This window comes from Arvicanthis niloticus, chromosome 20 (assembly GCF_011762505.2).
Source record: "Arvicanthis niloticus isolate mArvNil1 chromosome 20, mArvNil1.pat.X, whole genome shotgun sequence".
In the NCBI taxonomy this organism is placed as follows: Eukaryota; Metazoa; Chordata; class Mammalia; order Rodentia; family Muridae; genus Arvicanthis; species Arvicanthis niloticus.
In genome coordinates, this window is record NC_047677.1 from 43610909 (window position 1) to 43626845 (window position 15937).

Genomic DNA, 15937 nt, shown 5'->3' on the forward strand with positions numbered 1-15937 from the left:
AAGGCTGAGTGCGCCTGACTGCTTTGTTTCTCTCTTTTTATGGAAAGCCCTGGCTGGCTGTAGTCTGGCAAGTAAAGACGGATGTGATGCACAGCCATCCATCCCTAAGTGTGTTCCGCAATAGACGACGTCTTTCAGGCCTTGTTAGGGATGATGTGGTTTAATGTCTCCAGGAGCTACAGATTCTAACGGGGAGGAATCTGTGAACACTTCACTGTGACCCCCTGGAGGATGCCACCCAACCACACACACTATACAAGTTATCAGGGTGTCACTAATTCATTCTCCGGGAGGCGCGACGGGAAATAACCACATACTGAGAGCCTTGTGACTCTGACTTTTATTCTCACAGGTCTCACATGGGACCGATATGGGGGTATGCCCTGGAACTGAGCTTAGTGCCGAGGTGACTCTCGTCCTGAAGACGGCTGTGGTAGCCTGAACTTGGAGAGTTCCAGGTTCAGGTCTAGGAAGGTGTATGTGTTGTAGTCATGATGCTGCAGGTTCTTGTAGGTGGTGGTGTCAGTCGGCTCGGGCTCTGTGGAGAAAGGTGATAGGACAGCAGTCAGGCACACATGTCTGCTTGGGCGCTGAGGAAGCAGAAGTCTCCACACCAACAGTTTATAGCTTATAGCTCGTGAGCACTCTAACTAGAAGACAGGGGACCTTGAGAGCCCTGTCTTCAAGACCTATGTAAAAGAGTCACCTGAAAATTTATGCTGAAGCTTAAGGTCCGTCTTACCAGCAGAGTGTAATCACAAAGCACATGTTGGCAGGGCTGTCGCCGTAAAAACTCTAACCCGGCCATAGAAACCTTCCCCAAGACGGCGGCACAGGCCTGCCAGGAGACATGACTCTGCTTTTTTTGTTGTTGTTGCTGTTAATAAAATGGCAGAGTGTTAAGCCAGGCAGTGGTGGCGCACGCCTTTAATCCCAGCACTTGGGAGGCAGAGGCAGGCGGATTTCTGAGTTCGAGGCCAGCCTGGTCTACAGAGTGAGTTCCAGGACAGCCAGGGCTACACAGAGAAACCCTGTCTCAAAAAAAAACCAAACCAAAGCAAAAAACCAAACCAAAACAAAAAATTGGCAGAGTCTAACATCTCCGAGACGGGACAGGACAAGGCTGCTTCGTTTCTTATACCGGATAGCAGCACCTTGCCCTTCCTTCGTGTATTTCTTGGCCCTGGGCTTGCACTATGCATTTGGAAGAATCTGGAATATGGATGGACTCCTAGGTCATGTAAAAAATACACAGGAGAAGTCACATTTTTTTGGATGTCTGTCTGTGGTGGAAATAAGCATGCACAGACGTGAGAAGACCCGAGTGCTACAACAATGGCAATAACGGTGAAAAGGAGCATGGGAACACGGGAGGAACTGCAGCTTTGCCATTTTAACTTTTTAAGGAAAAATGTTATCTTCCAAACCATAGGGGGAAAAAACCCCTAATTTCTCCTTTTATCTTAAATGGGAAAAATTAAATCTATACACCTGTACACCTAAGTTCTTGATAATTTTAAAATTCAAAGCGTGGAACTAAAGCAAAAGGACAGGGTTCTTTCACAACACAAATGCAGCAAGGCAGGAGACGAAGCAAAGCGGGTGGTAGCCACGGGACTATTGATGAGACTATTCCTGGCTCTCTAGGAATCGAGTCGGTAGAGCTGCCTCCGTTTCTACACACACTGCATGGTGTGTGTAGAACAACCAAACAAACACCCCACCAACTCAAATACACTATTTCTCTATTCCAAATCCAAAAGCTGTTTCTCCTATTTTAATTTCAAGAAAGGAAGAAAGGAAGGAAGGAAGGAAGGAAGGAAGGAAGGAAGGAAGGACAGAAGGATGTCTTATAGAGCCGGCATCTTCTCTTCTTCAGCAAGCTGAAGATCTTCAGTGCGCGGAAGTGTACCTTCAAAGCCACAGATTACACGGTTATCCCAGGGGAGGAGGTCACAACTGATGGGAGTCGGAAGGGTTATAAACTCTATCAGTAACAGCCCACCTGTAAGCAAGGGGCTTCGGGCAAGGACCACTTTGTGAGCCTCAGTTGCCAGCAAAGAGGGCTGGGAGTTAGAGGAGAGGCAAGTTCTTGTTTCTGCAGTGCTGGAAACTGAGCCCAAGACCTTACTGTCTGGCTAAGCACCGAATTAAGCTACATCTGAGCCTAGTGGGTCATGGTTGTTTCCCAGAGAGAGACAACCTAGAAATCTCAAGTGTGAAAACTGCAACAAGGTGGGAAAGGCAGGTCCCGAGGTCTTAGAAGTCTGGCATGCACTGGTACCTGGCACATTAGTGAAGGAGAAATGGAAAAGGAAGAAAACATAAATGCTGTAAACATCCTGGAAGAGCGATAGTTAGCACACCGGGGTGATGCAAATTAGGCGAGGAGGGGGCGTGGCTGGGAATGACTCCCAGGTGCAGGAAGGCCCCGTTAGCGATGCTGCCATCTTAAGGAGGACTCGGGACCTGCGGATTTTAAAATCAAAGAACTGTTTCCCAAGGAGCTGCCCAGAGCGTGCCACACATGTGCAAGACCACTCAGTATGATAGAAGTACAGTCCCCCTTGAAACGCCCCTCATTAGAAACTCACTGAGTAATAATCTAATGTATTAGATTATACAGCCTATTGGGCTGGGAAAAGCCCTCAGATGCTGTCCATGGGTTGCCTGCCTGTTAACACTCCCTTCAGTTCACTAAGTTACCCGTCTAGTTCAGTCCACCCAAGGGTTATCACTGCTGTGTGACTGCTGCTCCTGATCTATGAGAGCACCACAGGATTTCCGCTACTTTCCACTCAGCAGGGTGTTGGGCAATTTCATGAACTACTTGCGGTGTGGATACCCTCCAAGGTTATGTGTGGTGATGCTAGACTGTCAGTTTCCATAAATTACGCCGTGTCAGAAATAGTTAAATGAGGCCAAGTGGTGCATGAGATCCCAGCACCTGGGAGTCGGAGGCAGAGATCAGGATCGCAATGCCAGAGTTAGCTACCTAGCGTGAGTTTGAAATCAGCCTGCGCTACGAGAAACTCTGTGTCAAAAAAAAAAAAAAGCTCTTTTCTAAACACACAGAAACTCAAGAGGGTTCTTTAGGATCTATACACCCTAAAGGACAAGGAGAGTCTGAGCCAAGGCAAGGTGTACCCTGTGTGTCGGCTGGGGCTTCCTGGGGTGTGCCTGCATCAGTGGGCGGGGCTTCACCGACTGCCACCTGGAACCGCCCCTCCAGCTGTGGTCCGGTGCTCTCTTCAGAGGTATCTTTCTCCTGAACAGGAACCGTCTTCGGATAGCTCACTAGTTTCGGATCTTCCAAGGTCGTCTCCTTGGCCTGGGAGCATCCTTCTGGCACCTGCTTCTCCAGGCTTTCTTTTCTCACCAGGGGAGAAGGGGTCTTCCATTTGGGCTCTGGCGCTTTTGGTTCCAGATGTCTAGCTCCTGTCCCGGGGCCAGCGGCTGGCAGGTGTTCTGCCCTGGCCTCTCGTGTTTCTGTTGCGGGCACTGGCCCACGAGTGGGCTGTGTGGATACTGTGGCTTTCTTGTGACCGGTTAAGATTCCTTCAGCTTCAGATGGCTTTGTGCTTTCCTTTCCTGTCTTGGCTGGTCTTGGTTTCCCCTGCTGGTGTCCTTCCTTCATGTTTTGCTCCAAAATCTCACTCGACTGTGGCCTGGATGTCACGGGCTTAGACCTGCTTTCTTTGCTGTCTTCTACAGGGCTGGAGAAGGTCCCTTTCTTCTTAGGCTGCGAGGACTTCTCCGGGTAGGTGACATCTGTGTGTGGCTTTTGAACCTTGGCCTTCTCTTTTGCAGAAACTTTGATTTTGGGGGCTCCATTCTTTAAGGGACGAGAGGCCTCTGGTTTAGAAAACCCTGCCTTGCCTTTGCTTGCCACTCGAGGACTAATGTCTGAGTCACGTTCCTCCCCATCAGAGTCTGAATCTGAGGAGCTGGATGAGGAAGACGAGGAAGATGAGGACGAACCGTCTGTCACTCTCTGCGCGTGCAGCTGAGCCTCTGAGTTAGAACCCCGTGCTTGGGGTGGAGGCATAACTTTCTGAGGAAACGCTACCAAAGTCTTTCTTGACAAATGCTTCCGGAGCCCTTCATCTGCAAGCATCTGGCTGCTACCAGGGTGTGGGCCTGCGACAGCCCCACCTGTGCTCTCCACTGACGGGTGAGAACCGGGTGGAGGTGAGCTTTTAGACAGTGCCGCTGCTGTGGGCGTGGCTAGGAGCTTGCCCCTCTCCTCTGCCCCCACATCTGGGAAACGGTATAAAGAGGAACACTTGTTATTTAAGGAACAACTCAAAGCCATAGACATTGCATTGCGTACCAGTGTATTATGTTATAACGCTGTCCAGGTAACTGACACGTAGGTTCCAGGAACCTCTCTCCCCGCGCCTGGGCAGCAGGAGTGGGCAGACTGGCCTCTGAGCGGAACCTTCAGGGAGGAGCTTTCTCACCAACAAGAGCCCAAACTGACTCGGTTCTGACTCGGTTCTCACACGCTTTGCTTCCCAGGCGACAGGTATTCTTAAAGGACCCCACTCAGATTTACAACAGTTTGTAAACTCTAATGCAGATATTTTCTGTCCACTACACAGGTTTTACAAATGCATGGTTTCCTGAAGTGCTAACACCATTGAGTACCTAGTGCTTTTCGAATATTAACAAGGTCAGGGTTTGACCTTCCTGAACAAAACAGCAGAGGTCTAGACAAGAGCCTGTTTGGCTGTTTGGCTGTGAGAAGAGTCAGTAGGAGGGAGGGAGTGGCGACAGCTTTTCAAGTAAAGCTGCCCTAAAAAGGAAGAAAAGTCCTCAAAAAAAATCACACAGGTCACGTGGGGGCTTCTTCAGCCAAGAAAACAAGTTTTTACAAAACCCGAAAGTCTAAAATAATTTAATACCACACATATCACTGGAAGCAGATGTTAAAATGCACACACAAACAAATGAAAAAAAAAAAAAAAAAAAAAGCCCAACAGGATAAGTTCTAATAGAAAAATCTTACACTTCATGATCATTTATGAAAGAGAAAAAAAAAATCACATTAGAGCTAATTTCACTTAGTCCTCTCAGTTGCCAATCTTTCTAACTGTACGCATCAGAAGGAAAACACAGGACAAGTTGTTAAAATGGTAAATTACCCTCTGAGCATGAAGCGGAACTGAACGCTCTCCAGATAAACAGATGTATAGGGTCCTTAAGACACGGCTAGCTACATATATTCCTCCATGGTAGGATCAGGCTCCTCTATGGTAGGATCAGGCCCCTCTTACCCATCTTATCATGGTGGTTCCCATGCAAGGGGCCAAGAAACTACAATCACCTGGTAGAATAGGAACCAAGAAAAATGAAGTTTCTCAAGCCAGAGAAAGAGTGACAGGCACTGTGAAGGGAAATGATCAGAACCAGAGCAGTGGGTGACAGCTGAAACCAGCCCTGGCCACCTAGAGTAGGGACTGACACGGTGACTCAGAACACACAGCTCCAGACCACTGCTCGGTAGCACAGGCAGAGAAGGGCAGTGCACACTAGATCTCTCTGTGCCACAACGGCACAGCCCAGAATTCCCAGCTAGCCCATTCTATACATCACTGGTATTTTTCTGAGCTTGACTCTTACAAATGGAGATGGCTTGAGGGTGTCGTGTGGTTCAGTTGGCACAGTGCTAGCTCAGTATTCACAGGGCCCTCAGCTCCAACCCAGCACTGCATTCGGGCTGATGTGGGGTGTGGGGAGCCGACAGAAGGCGGCTATCATCCGTGCAGCCATCTTGAGCCATATACCCTGACAAGAGACTTGTTTTCAACAGCCTACAACAGCTGAGCACACTCTGATAACATCTTGTTTTATATACCCAGGATCTTCCCTTGGGTGTGTGAGACTTAAAGGTGTGATTTAGAGATAAGACCTAAGGGCGTGAATTAGAGGTGTGGCTTATAAGTGAGACATATAAAAGGCAAGAGGCAGACAGAAGAAATTATTAGGTATTAGGCACTTGACACTTGGAGGCAGAACTTGGAATTAGACAGTAGGCACTTGAGACTTGAGACAGGCACTTGGAAGAGAACTTGGAACTGGGAAAGAGACTAGCAACTGGAACTAGGATTAGGACCTGAGACTTGGTACTAGGAACTAGGGACTTGGAGAGAAGAAGAGAGACTGAAGAATAAACGGGATTGAATCACACTCTGTCTGGTCTCCATTCTTCGAGCCCATCCTCACTCTCTCTCTGGCTGAACCCTGACCCATAGACCAGAGCAGCTTGGGGCAGTGCAGGCTCTAACAACTTAGCCCCCAAGGCTTTTGGCAGTGCAGGTTCCAACATTGACAGAGTGGTCCCAGACATTTTGCCCCCCCCCCAACGTGGGCTAGAGCAGTCCTCAACAGTGGGGGTCCAGAGCATTCTGGAGGAGGCAGAGGGAGGAGGCTCATAAGCTCAAGGTCACCCTCAGCTACACAGCAAGTCTGAAGCTAGCCTGGGCTATATATAAGGCTCTATGTCAAAGTTAAAGTAAATAAATCAATCAATCGATAAAGCTCTCAGATGGCTACTTTGAATATCAAAATGATGGACTGACTCTTCCAAGATATGCTGAGGATTTGGGGTTTTGTTCTTGTGCGCGTGTCTGGACCCAGGGCCTTGGGCAGGCTAGACAAAGTACCACTAAGCACTCTCCTTAGCCCTTGGGAACTTAGAAGGTTGTAGAGAGTTACAAAGCTACATTATTGGGGCTAAGGTGTAGCTTAGTGATACAGCATGTGCTGGGTATATGCAAGACCCTTAGTTCTCAACACACACACACACACACACACACACACACACAGAGAGAGAGAGAGAGAGAGAGAGAGAGAGAGAGAATAAAAACTTGCATTGTAGATTATTTACCTATGAAAACAGAAAGAACATTCCAGACAGGCAGACTGGCTTGACAAGGAGACTTCGGAATATTTCGGAATGAGAAGGACTGACAGCTCATCTTCTCATTGGATACAGGAAGAATTCCAGGGAAAGGCTAACAGAGGAGCAGCTGGTTTTGCTTTTGATGGAGGAGGGTCAGTTTCTGTCCTTCCCTCATCTTCAAGCCTAAGATGCCACCACTAACTGGCATCCACAGCAAGCTTGAATTCACCCACTGGTGGCGTAGGTCACAGAAGGTGAACGTGGCCTCTGGGATGTTACGTGGACGCAGGATGTTACGTCTGCTCACAGTTCTTTAGTTTCAGACTGGCTTTCCTTAACAAACAGCCTACCAGGACCCCTGCTGCCTACCCCAGACTCCTGCAGCCTCCTCTCAGCACAGAAGGGGACCAAGGCAGCCTACACACAACCAAGTCTACGAATACTATCTAATGGTGCCAACCGGTTCTCCCTGTGACCATGGCATCTCCCCTCGAGACACAACTCAAAATTTCTGAATCTCTGGCTGAAAATGGAGAACACAGTCTTCAGGCTTTCAGTCAAAGAACAAAAGGCTGCTGCCCATTTCAGTTCCCTGCATCCATGCTGGGTGGCTCACAGTGGATTCACTGCCCCCTTCTGTCCTTTATGGGTACTGCACTCATATGCATAGCCGCACAATGACTCAGACACATATCCAAATAAAGTGTAGCAATGATAAAACAAATTAGCAATCCTAAACCTACATAGTGCCAATGGTTGATAAAACTAACCCGGGAAACGAAGCACCCTCACAAAGATACTTTAAACATGCCTGGAAGAGTGAGATCACTCAGATTTCATAGGCTTAGGATTACACATGTATAAAGTCTTAAAAAAAAAATAAAAAATAAAAAAAAAATCAGGAGACTCTCTAGATCTACCCTCCTCCGCCTCCAGAAGTAAGACAGTAATACTGAAATATAGACCATGGGCCAGAATGTCAAAGTTGAAAGCAAACCTCTCTGGCGTGACACCTCAGCTCATTAGTAAGAGGTGGGTGGGGTAACGTGTAAGAAGTGTTCACACCTGGCTCCTTTCACCCCGTGGCTAATATGTCTAACCTCTAGTTTTAGAAACTACACTTTTTTTTTTTTGGTTTTTTTGAGACAGGGTTTCTCTGTGTAGCCCTGGCTGTCCTGGAACTCACTCTGTAGACCAGGCTGGCCTCGAACTCAGAAATCTTCCTGCCTCTGCCTCCCAAGTGCTGGGATTAAAGGTGTGCGCCACCACCGCCTGGCGAAACTACAAAACACTTTTAAACTTGGGCTGGAACCTAAATGGAGAACCAGCTTTGGCTTTAGACTCTTTATAAGAGCTACACAAAAGCAAGGTGTGATGGCCCACACTTGTAATCCCCCCCAACCCCAGCACCCCAGGGGATTGGGAGTTCAAGACCAACCTGTACTACAAGGTTGGATCTGGGAAAAACAAAACACACACACACACACACACACACACACACACACACACACACACACACACGGCCAAACCGACAAAAAACAATGTGAAAATTGCTCAGCCAGTGTCTTATAGATCTGTACAGTGTGCTCTGGTGGCAGGATTCAACAAACAGCAAAGAAAACCCAGGCATGTCTTCACCAAGGGCCTGCGGGAACATCCTGGTACCGTTGTGTAGCGGCAGCTTTCCTCAGGAAGGAAGCTCGGGGCTAAGAGATGGGAGCCTCCAGAGTGGGGCAAAAATATTGCCCCTGAGGGTAGTCCTGACCCACTCACTCCCAGTGGCTGGGGACTAAGAGATGCAGAGAGTCCCAGGGACTCCCAAAGCCACTCTGGTTGAGATGGTTTCTACTTCCTGGCACTTCAAGGGAAAACACAGGCCCACATGTGGCTAACTTAGGAGCGTGAGTTCTTTTTCATTGTACAGAAATTATTTTTGTTAAGAATTATTTCTTTAAGTATATGTATACACTGAAGTTGTCTTCAGACACACCAGAAGAGGGCATCAGATCCCATTACAGATGGTTGTGAGCCACCATATGGTTACTGGGAATTGAACTCAGGGCTTCTGGAAGAGCAGTCAGTGCTTTTAACCACTGAGCCATCTCTCCAGCCCCAGAAATTATGTGAAATTAGAATATTTTAGAACATACAAGTGTAATGTACACAGAAGACAATTTATTTCTGAAGACCATATTCCACTCTGAAGTACACTGCCATTTACAAAGTAGATGAGCGTGTGCGTGAGTGTGCACACACACACCAGAGCTTCTTCAGCCCCATAGCACCCAGGGAGGTCACAAAGCTGCAGGCTCAGATGGCTGCAGAGAGCCAGGAGCTCCCTGGGATTCCAAGGTCAACTCCCAGGCCAGGTCTCCCTTCCCAAATCTTCCCAGGATGATATCACTTCTATCTACACAGACACCTGTTCTTATACAGAAGGCTCTTGGGTCCTAAAATCCATGTAATCTAAAACCATGTATCTAGGAGCCAGGATTATGACATAACTTAAAAATCCACCAGAGGTTCGAGGCCAGCCTGGTCTACAAAGTGAGTTCCAGGACAGCCAGGCTTACTCAGAGAAACCCTGTCTCGAAAAACAAAACAAAACAAAAACAAAAACCAAAAAATCCACCAGAGGTAAGGACATAGTATTGAAATCCTAGTCATTTACCAGTAAGCAGTCACAAGCAATCCAGGCTGTGCAAAGCCCTGGGTTCAACCCATAGCCTGCAATAAACTAAAGCCTATGCCAGCCATATATGGCACACAACTTAACTGACATTCTTATTGCAGGCATTTCTTAAGTATACTGAGTTTATATGTTTTGTTGTTGTTTTAAATAGTCCTCGTGTTTTAAGATTTCTGTTTTTCAATGCATCCAAAAGAAGACCAGAACTGTATTTTAATAATCAGGCAGGTTTAGGCAGAACTGAATCACATCTCTCTGGTATTCAGACCAGGATACCTTGACTATGGAGCTGATAAAGGTGTGTGTGTGTGTCTGTGTGTGTGTGTGTATAGAGCACTGTGGGCGGGCACTAATAGTGTGAGCATTTAACACTTACTGATGCTCAGTGCCCAGGCAGGGAGAAAACAAAGGAATCGCTGTGGTTTCACACACTCAAGCAGAAGAAATATTAATGAAATTAAGACTAGACTCAATTACTACTCCCCAATCCCATGTTAGGACGGAAGATCTGCCAAGAGGCAGCTCTGCACACTTGTTCAAGGGTAGATCAGGGCTCCATGAATTAAGAAACTAAATTTGGGCTGAAGAGATGGCTCAGTGGTTAAGACTGCTCTTCCAGAGGTCCTGAGTTCAACTCCCAGCAACCACATGGTGGATCACAACCATCTGTAACGGGATCTGATGCCTTCTTCTGATGTGTCTGAAGAGAGCAATAGTGTACTCACATACATAAACAAATCAAAAAAAAAAAAAAAAAGAAAAGAAAAGAAACTAAATCCAATGGACCCAATACACGAATCATTAAAAATAAATAAATAAATAAAAATAAAAATAATAAAAAAAAGGAGCAAGGCATAGGAAATAAAATTATCCTCAGAAGAAAAGCATTTAAGCCGGGCAGTGGTGGCGCACTTTAATCCCAGCACTTGGGAGGCAGAAGCAGGCGGACTTCTGAGTTCGAGGCCAGCCTGGTCTACAGAGTGAGTTCCAGGACAGCCTGGGTTACACAGAGAAACCCTGTCTCAAAAAAACAACAACAACAACAACAACAACAAAACCAAAAACAAACAAACAAACAAACAAAATATTTAAAATGCACCACAATTCATGCTTGCTCGGTGTGAGGCCATCCTATGCTGGCATTCAGAGAGGGGGAAAATGTAACAGAAGTCAAAATGATTTTGAAGAGAGCTGGACAGCAACTGGGCCCCAGCTAAGTGGAGTACAGCAGAAATTTGGGCTCCTAATTCCTTCCCTGGGGTCATGATGCCCCCCAGATGGCGATGGGGCACACCAGGAAAAACTCACCAGAGTCTTGGGGAATCAGGAAAAGCCAGGAACCAGGGGAAGTAGGGTGGGGTGTCACTATTTCACACTAGGGTGTGCTCCTGAGGGCCTTGGAAATGCCAGAGCCCTTCTGCTCTCCCTGTTGGGTTGGCCTTTTAGGATATACTACTTCAGATCTAGAGCTGACACAGAGTCAAAGCCTTTGCCACCACTGCTGTGGTCCAATCTTCCATCTAATTATGAGCTGGAGTCTCAGGTTATGCGGCTGGTCCATCTCATTTCATGCTATTGACTTTGCACTGTTTGACAGCCACCCCGTCCCCACCATCTTTAAAAAAATCTCACCTTTGGGCACACTTTGTGTCGTGGGATGTGGTCCTGTCACCTTTTCACTCTTCTCTGACTCTGTAGACAGGGACACCGTAGAAGCCAGTTCTCCTCGGAACACCCTTGCCTCCAGAAGCACAGTCTGGGGAAGAGTCGACAAGCAAAGATACTCACCTTGATAACAGCCATTACAATATGAGTGTTATATATTAATATTCATGTGGCACACTTATTACAATCTTCATAACATATGGGAATTATGAATATTCTAAAAAGTACCCAAAAGCTGCAAGAAAAATATACCCCAGTTCCAGGAAAATCACTGTTAGCATCTGGGTAAATGAAAACATCCTTATTTCCCTAATCTCTGCAGAAATTTCCCAAAATAGACACTTGGAAAGTTTTTATTAACAATAAAAACTTTGTCAGCTTCTTTATACAAAACTTTGGGATATCTTGGAGAAGAGCCTGGTCCTGTGTTCTGCAGAAAACTGTGCAGGGAACAGGGGGTAGGAGGTGGATGGGAGACAGATGCTGCTGAGAAAAGCTCTTGCTGTCATGTGTCCTGCAAAGCTTCAGTTAGGCAGACCTGTGTTAGCATGAGGGAGGGAGGGAAGTGCTGGCCTCTGGACTCCAGCCATCACCTAGATGGCCCAGTTGGCTCTCAGCCCAAGACTCCTGAATCTTAGGGTAGCCAGTTTACTGATTATTTTGTTACTGTACAAAATACTATGTTTCTTTTTGCAAAATTATCTCCCTACACTTAGTAAAGTTATAGAAACACTATCTAGTAGTAAATACCATGTAGATAATGGCTTCAGAGGTGTTACAATGTGAGAAGAATCTTACTGCAATTCTGCCGGCAACCGCGCAATTCTGCCGGCAACCGCTAAGGTATGTCCTAGGAGGCTTCATGCCAGGTCCCCAAAAGAACCGGAAAACTATACTGATGATTCTCCGCATGTGTACAAATTATGTGTACCGATACACGCTGAAAAACAAATCCCTGGGAGCAAGATACCGGAAGGAGTAACTAAACAGCGCCCATCTGACGACCGGGGCCATTTGTCACCTGTATTTTGTTTTGCTGTGAGCATTTCCTATTTGGGGGCCGGTTCAATGACAGCTCTTGACAAGCAAGCGCAGGGCCCTAAGTTCCATCCACCTAACCCAACCAAAACAAACCCCAACACAGGTTTTGCAGAGAAAGCCAAGTTTCGTTTTTAAAACAGCCAAGCAGTCTCGGCTTCGGTCCTGCAAAGAAAACCCTTCTGTCCAGGTCTGGTGAGCACAGGCCCTGGGACCCCTTCTCCGCACAGAGTCCACGGGTGCAGCTAAGGGTTAGGCTATGGGCCGGGTAGGTCTCGCCCGTTCGCCCTTTACCTTCAGCGCCCGGACTCGTCCTCCCCGCAGCAAGAGAGAGAACGCCATGGCACCGACTCCAATCGCCGAGGTCGCACCTAGGTTCGTGACCTGCGCGTGCACACGCACCACCCGAGGCTCGGCCCCACGTTCACGTTCGCCAATCGCACACCAGGGTGGGCCCAAGCGTTTGCGCGCGCATTCTGGGCGGGCTCCCCGAGGCCACGCCCCCGACTTAGTCCACCAATCCCGTGTGGGAGCGCGCGGGTTCCGTCCCTAGGCTAATTCTGCTGGAAGTCCCGCCCCCTCCGATTGGGGCTTGGCCGCCTTGCCCTGATCGCACCCTTAATTCTGGTCAGTAACTCGGTGGTAGTGCACTTGCCCAGTAGGGGCGTGGCCTTGCCCATGCCAGAAAGCTGGGCGTGACCATACTAGCAGAAGGGCTAGTTCAAAGACAACCTGTGCTTTACAGATCAACTGTAAGGATTATAATCAGATAAACTCCTCAATGAAAACACACACACACACACACACACACACACACACACACATCCAACCTCACACAATTGGAGACCAAGCCTTCAATACACGAGGCTTTTCAGAGAACCTTCATATCCAAGGCTTAGGATACTCCAAGGCTATGGAGTTTGTGTTATTGATTATCAAATCCTCCTCCCAATGATTGATTGGTGCCCCCTTCCACATGTTTCCCAGTGCACAGTAAGTATTTCACGCAGATGGATATGTCTACACTTTCAGTCTCCACCAAGGAAAATTCAATGTCGGTGAAAGGGTTCAGGACACTGTAATGAATTATTGGGGAAAAAGTTTATTAGAGTATTAATGCTGGGTACAAGCAGGCAGGGGGACAACAGCATGGCAGGAGCTCTGAGGAGCGTTCAGGCCCCAGAGACAGAGCCCAGGTCTCTGAAGACACCAATAGCATGCTAACAGGATCGTCCTTCACCTAATCGTGTCTCCAGGGGACACTTGCTTGACGAGTGAGTACGTAATACTGAAGGGAACAGGTACTTCCTTGTCCTTTGTGGGGCCGGAGTTGGAGCTGCAGGATCATGGGACTCACTATGTAGATCAGGCTGGCTTTGAACTCACAGAGATCTGCCTGCCTCTGCCCTTCATGTGCACCGTGCCTGCCTTCCATGTGCACCACACCTGGCTATGATTTATTTATTTTTATTTTATGTGTATGTGTGTGTTGCCTGAATGCATGACTGCACACCATGTGTTTGCAGTACCTACCAAGTTCAAAAGAGGGAGACAGATCTCCTGAAACTGGAGTCTTAGTTGTGAGCTGCCACCTGGGTCCTGGGAATTGTCCTTGAGTTCTCTGAAAGGGCAGCTAACTCTTAACTCCTGGGCTATCTTTCTAGCCTTCAAGACTGAATTTTAATGTGCATTTTAGTAGAGATGTTTAAACAGAGCACACACCATTATAGAAATGCTGAAGAGGCCGGGCGGTGGTGGCACACGCCTTTAATCCCAGCACTTGGGAGGCAGAGGCAGGCGGATTTCTGAGTTCGAGGCCAGCCTGGTCTACAGAGTGAGTTCCAGGACAGCCAGGACTACACAGGGAAACCCTGTCTCAAAAAACAAAACAAAACAAAACAAAAAATGCTGAAGAGATTCACTATAGCAGGAAGCCACCGTCTCCTTTGTGGTGGAGGTTAGGTGATACCATAAAGACAGTGTGGGAAGCAGGGGCCACCATGGGGTTGGCCACAGTGGCAGGAGCTGTTGGGGAGAACATATCGTCAGTGGATTTGTATCTCTGCCGGGACATTCTGGCTAAACCCAGGTGGCACACAGCTGACCTGAAGCCCCAGGAGCGGCCTGCAGCGGCCCCTCCCTCTACATGGGCAGATGGCCACATGCTGGGATAGCTGGCAGCATCTGCTAGCTCATCCCACGAGGTAGTGAGAAATAAGATATGAGAATTCATGACAGAATGTGGAAGAAATGCTGGGTGTAAGAGCGATTTACGAAACCAGAAACTGCATCTCTGTAGACAGCAGGACCAATTACGAAACATAATTTTAAAAGCTCTCACGATGTTAGCAAAACCCCATATAGTGTGGTGAGCATATATTTAAACATGTTGTCTATGCCCTTAAAGGATAATGTAAGATAATACTGAGCGAAGGGAAAGCTATTAGAGGTAGAGCCAAGGTGGCCTTTGGCACAGTGAAACATGCTAATTTTATTCCAAACAGTCTAATACATTCAATTATTTCCTAATCAGTATCCCAGCACAGGCCCCAGGGGAATTGGACAATTGAATTGTAGCAATTATGTGAAAGTGGGGGGAAGGAACCTGAGTAGTTAGTGACAAGGGAGGAAAAAGAAAGGAGGTGGGGACACACGCAAAGTATAAATCCTAAAGGGAACCTGCTGCCAGAGGGATTTCTGGGCCTTGTCTCGGGGTTGATGATTTGACAGCAGCACATTGACAGGATCCAGGGAAGAAGCCGTAGCTAATTTGATGGTTTAGGGTTTGTTTTTTTCTTCGGAGACAAGGTTTTTCTGTGTAGCCCTGGCTGTCCTGGAACCCGGAGATCAGCCTGCTTCTTCCTCCAGTGTGCTGGAAGTAAAAGGCATGTGCCACCACCACCCAGCTGCTTTTGATATGTGTTTTAAATTTGTTTATTTTTATTTTTAAATTGTGTGTGTGTGTGTGTGTGTGCGCACACGCGCGTGCGCACGCGTTTGTGTGAATTTGTGCATGTGAATTCATGCTCATGGAGGGCAGAAGAGGGCATCAGATGCTCTGCAAGAGGACTTAGAGGAAGCCGTGAGGCTTCGAGCTGCCTGATGGGAGTGCAGGTGTCCTGAAAGAGCAGTGCACACTCTGGACTGTTGAGCCATCCCTCTAGAGTCAGCCTGCCGCCACCCCACCCCCCATCTATCTTTCTGGATTTTTCTTTCTTTCCTTTTCCTTCCTTCTTCCTCCTCCTCTCTCTTTCTTCTTGAGGCAGGGTTTCACTATGTAGCCTTGACTATTCTGGAATTTGAATCTAGACCAGGCTGACCTTGAACTTGGAGCCGCCCAGCCCAGCTCTTTTATTTTTAATATTTTTTTTTGTTTTTGTTTTTAGAGACAGGGTTTCTCTGTGTAGCCCTGGCTGTCCTGGAACTCACTCTGTAGACCAGGCTGGCCTCGAACTCAGAAATCCGCCTGCCTCTGCCTCCCAAGTGCTGGGATTAAAGGCGTGTGCCACCACTGCCCGGCTATTTTTAATATTTTTATTGAGAATGTCACACATGCCTATGATTTGTTTTTGATAAACTCCACCCTCCATTACTTCCGTGTCCTCACCAACACTATTCCTTCCCAATTGTGTGCATAG

General features: G+C 47.5%; 1 protein-coding gene across 2 annotated transcripts; it reads right to left on the reverse strand.

The window, feature by feature from the left end:
* Positions 1 to 322: 322 nt before the first annotated feature.
* Positions 323 to 12758, reverse strand: Ndufv3 (NADH:ubiquinone oxidoreductase subunit V3). Of its 2 annotated transcripts, XM_034524926.2 has the most exons (4): positions 12594 to 12758; positions 11229 to 11352; positions 3148 to 4260; positions 323 to 538 (listed from the first exon to the last, which is right to left on the reverse strand). In XM_034524926.2, exons 1-4 carry the CDS (start codon positions 12639 to 12641, stop codon positions 396 to 398), a joined length of 1428 nt encoding a protein of 475 aa, XP_034380817.1. In that variant the 5' UTR covers positions 12642 to 12758; the 3' UTR covers positions 323 to 395. The 2 variants fall into 2 exon arrangements, with proteins under 2 accessions (XP_034380817.1, XP_034380818.1); XM_034524927.2 differs by lacking the exon at positions 3148 to 4260.
* Between the last annotated feature and the right edge of the window lie 3179 nt (positions 12759 to 15937).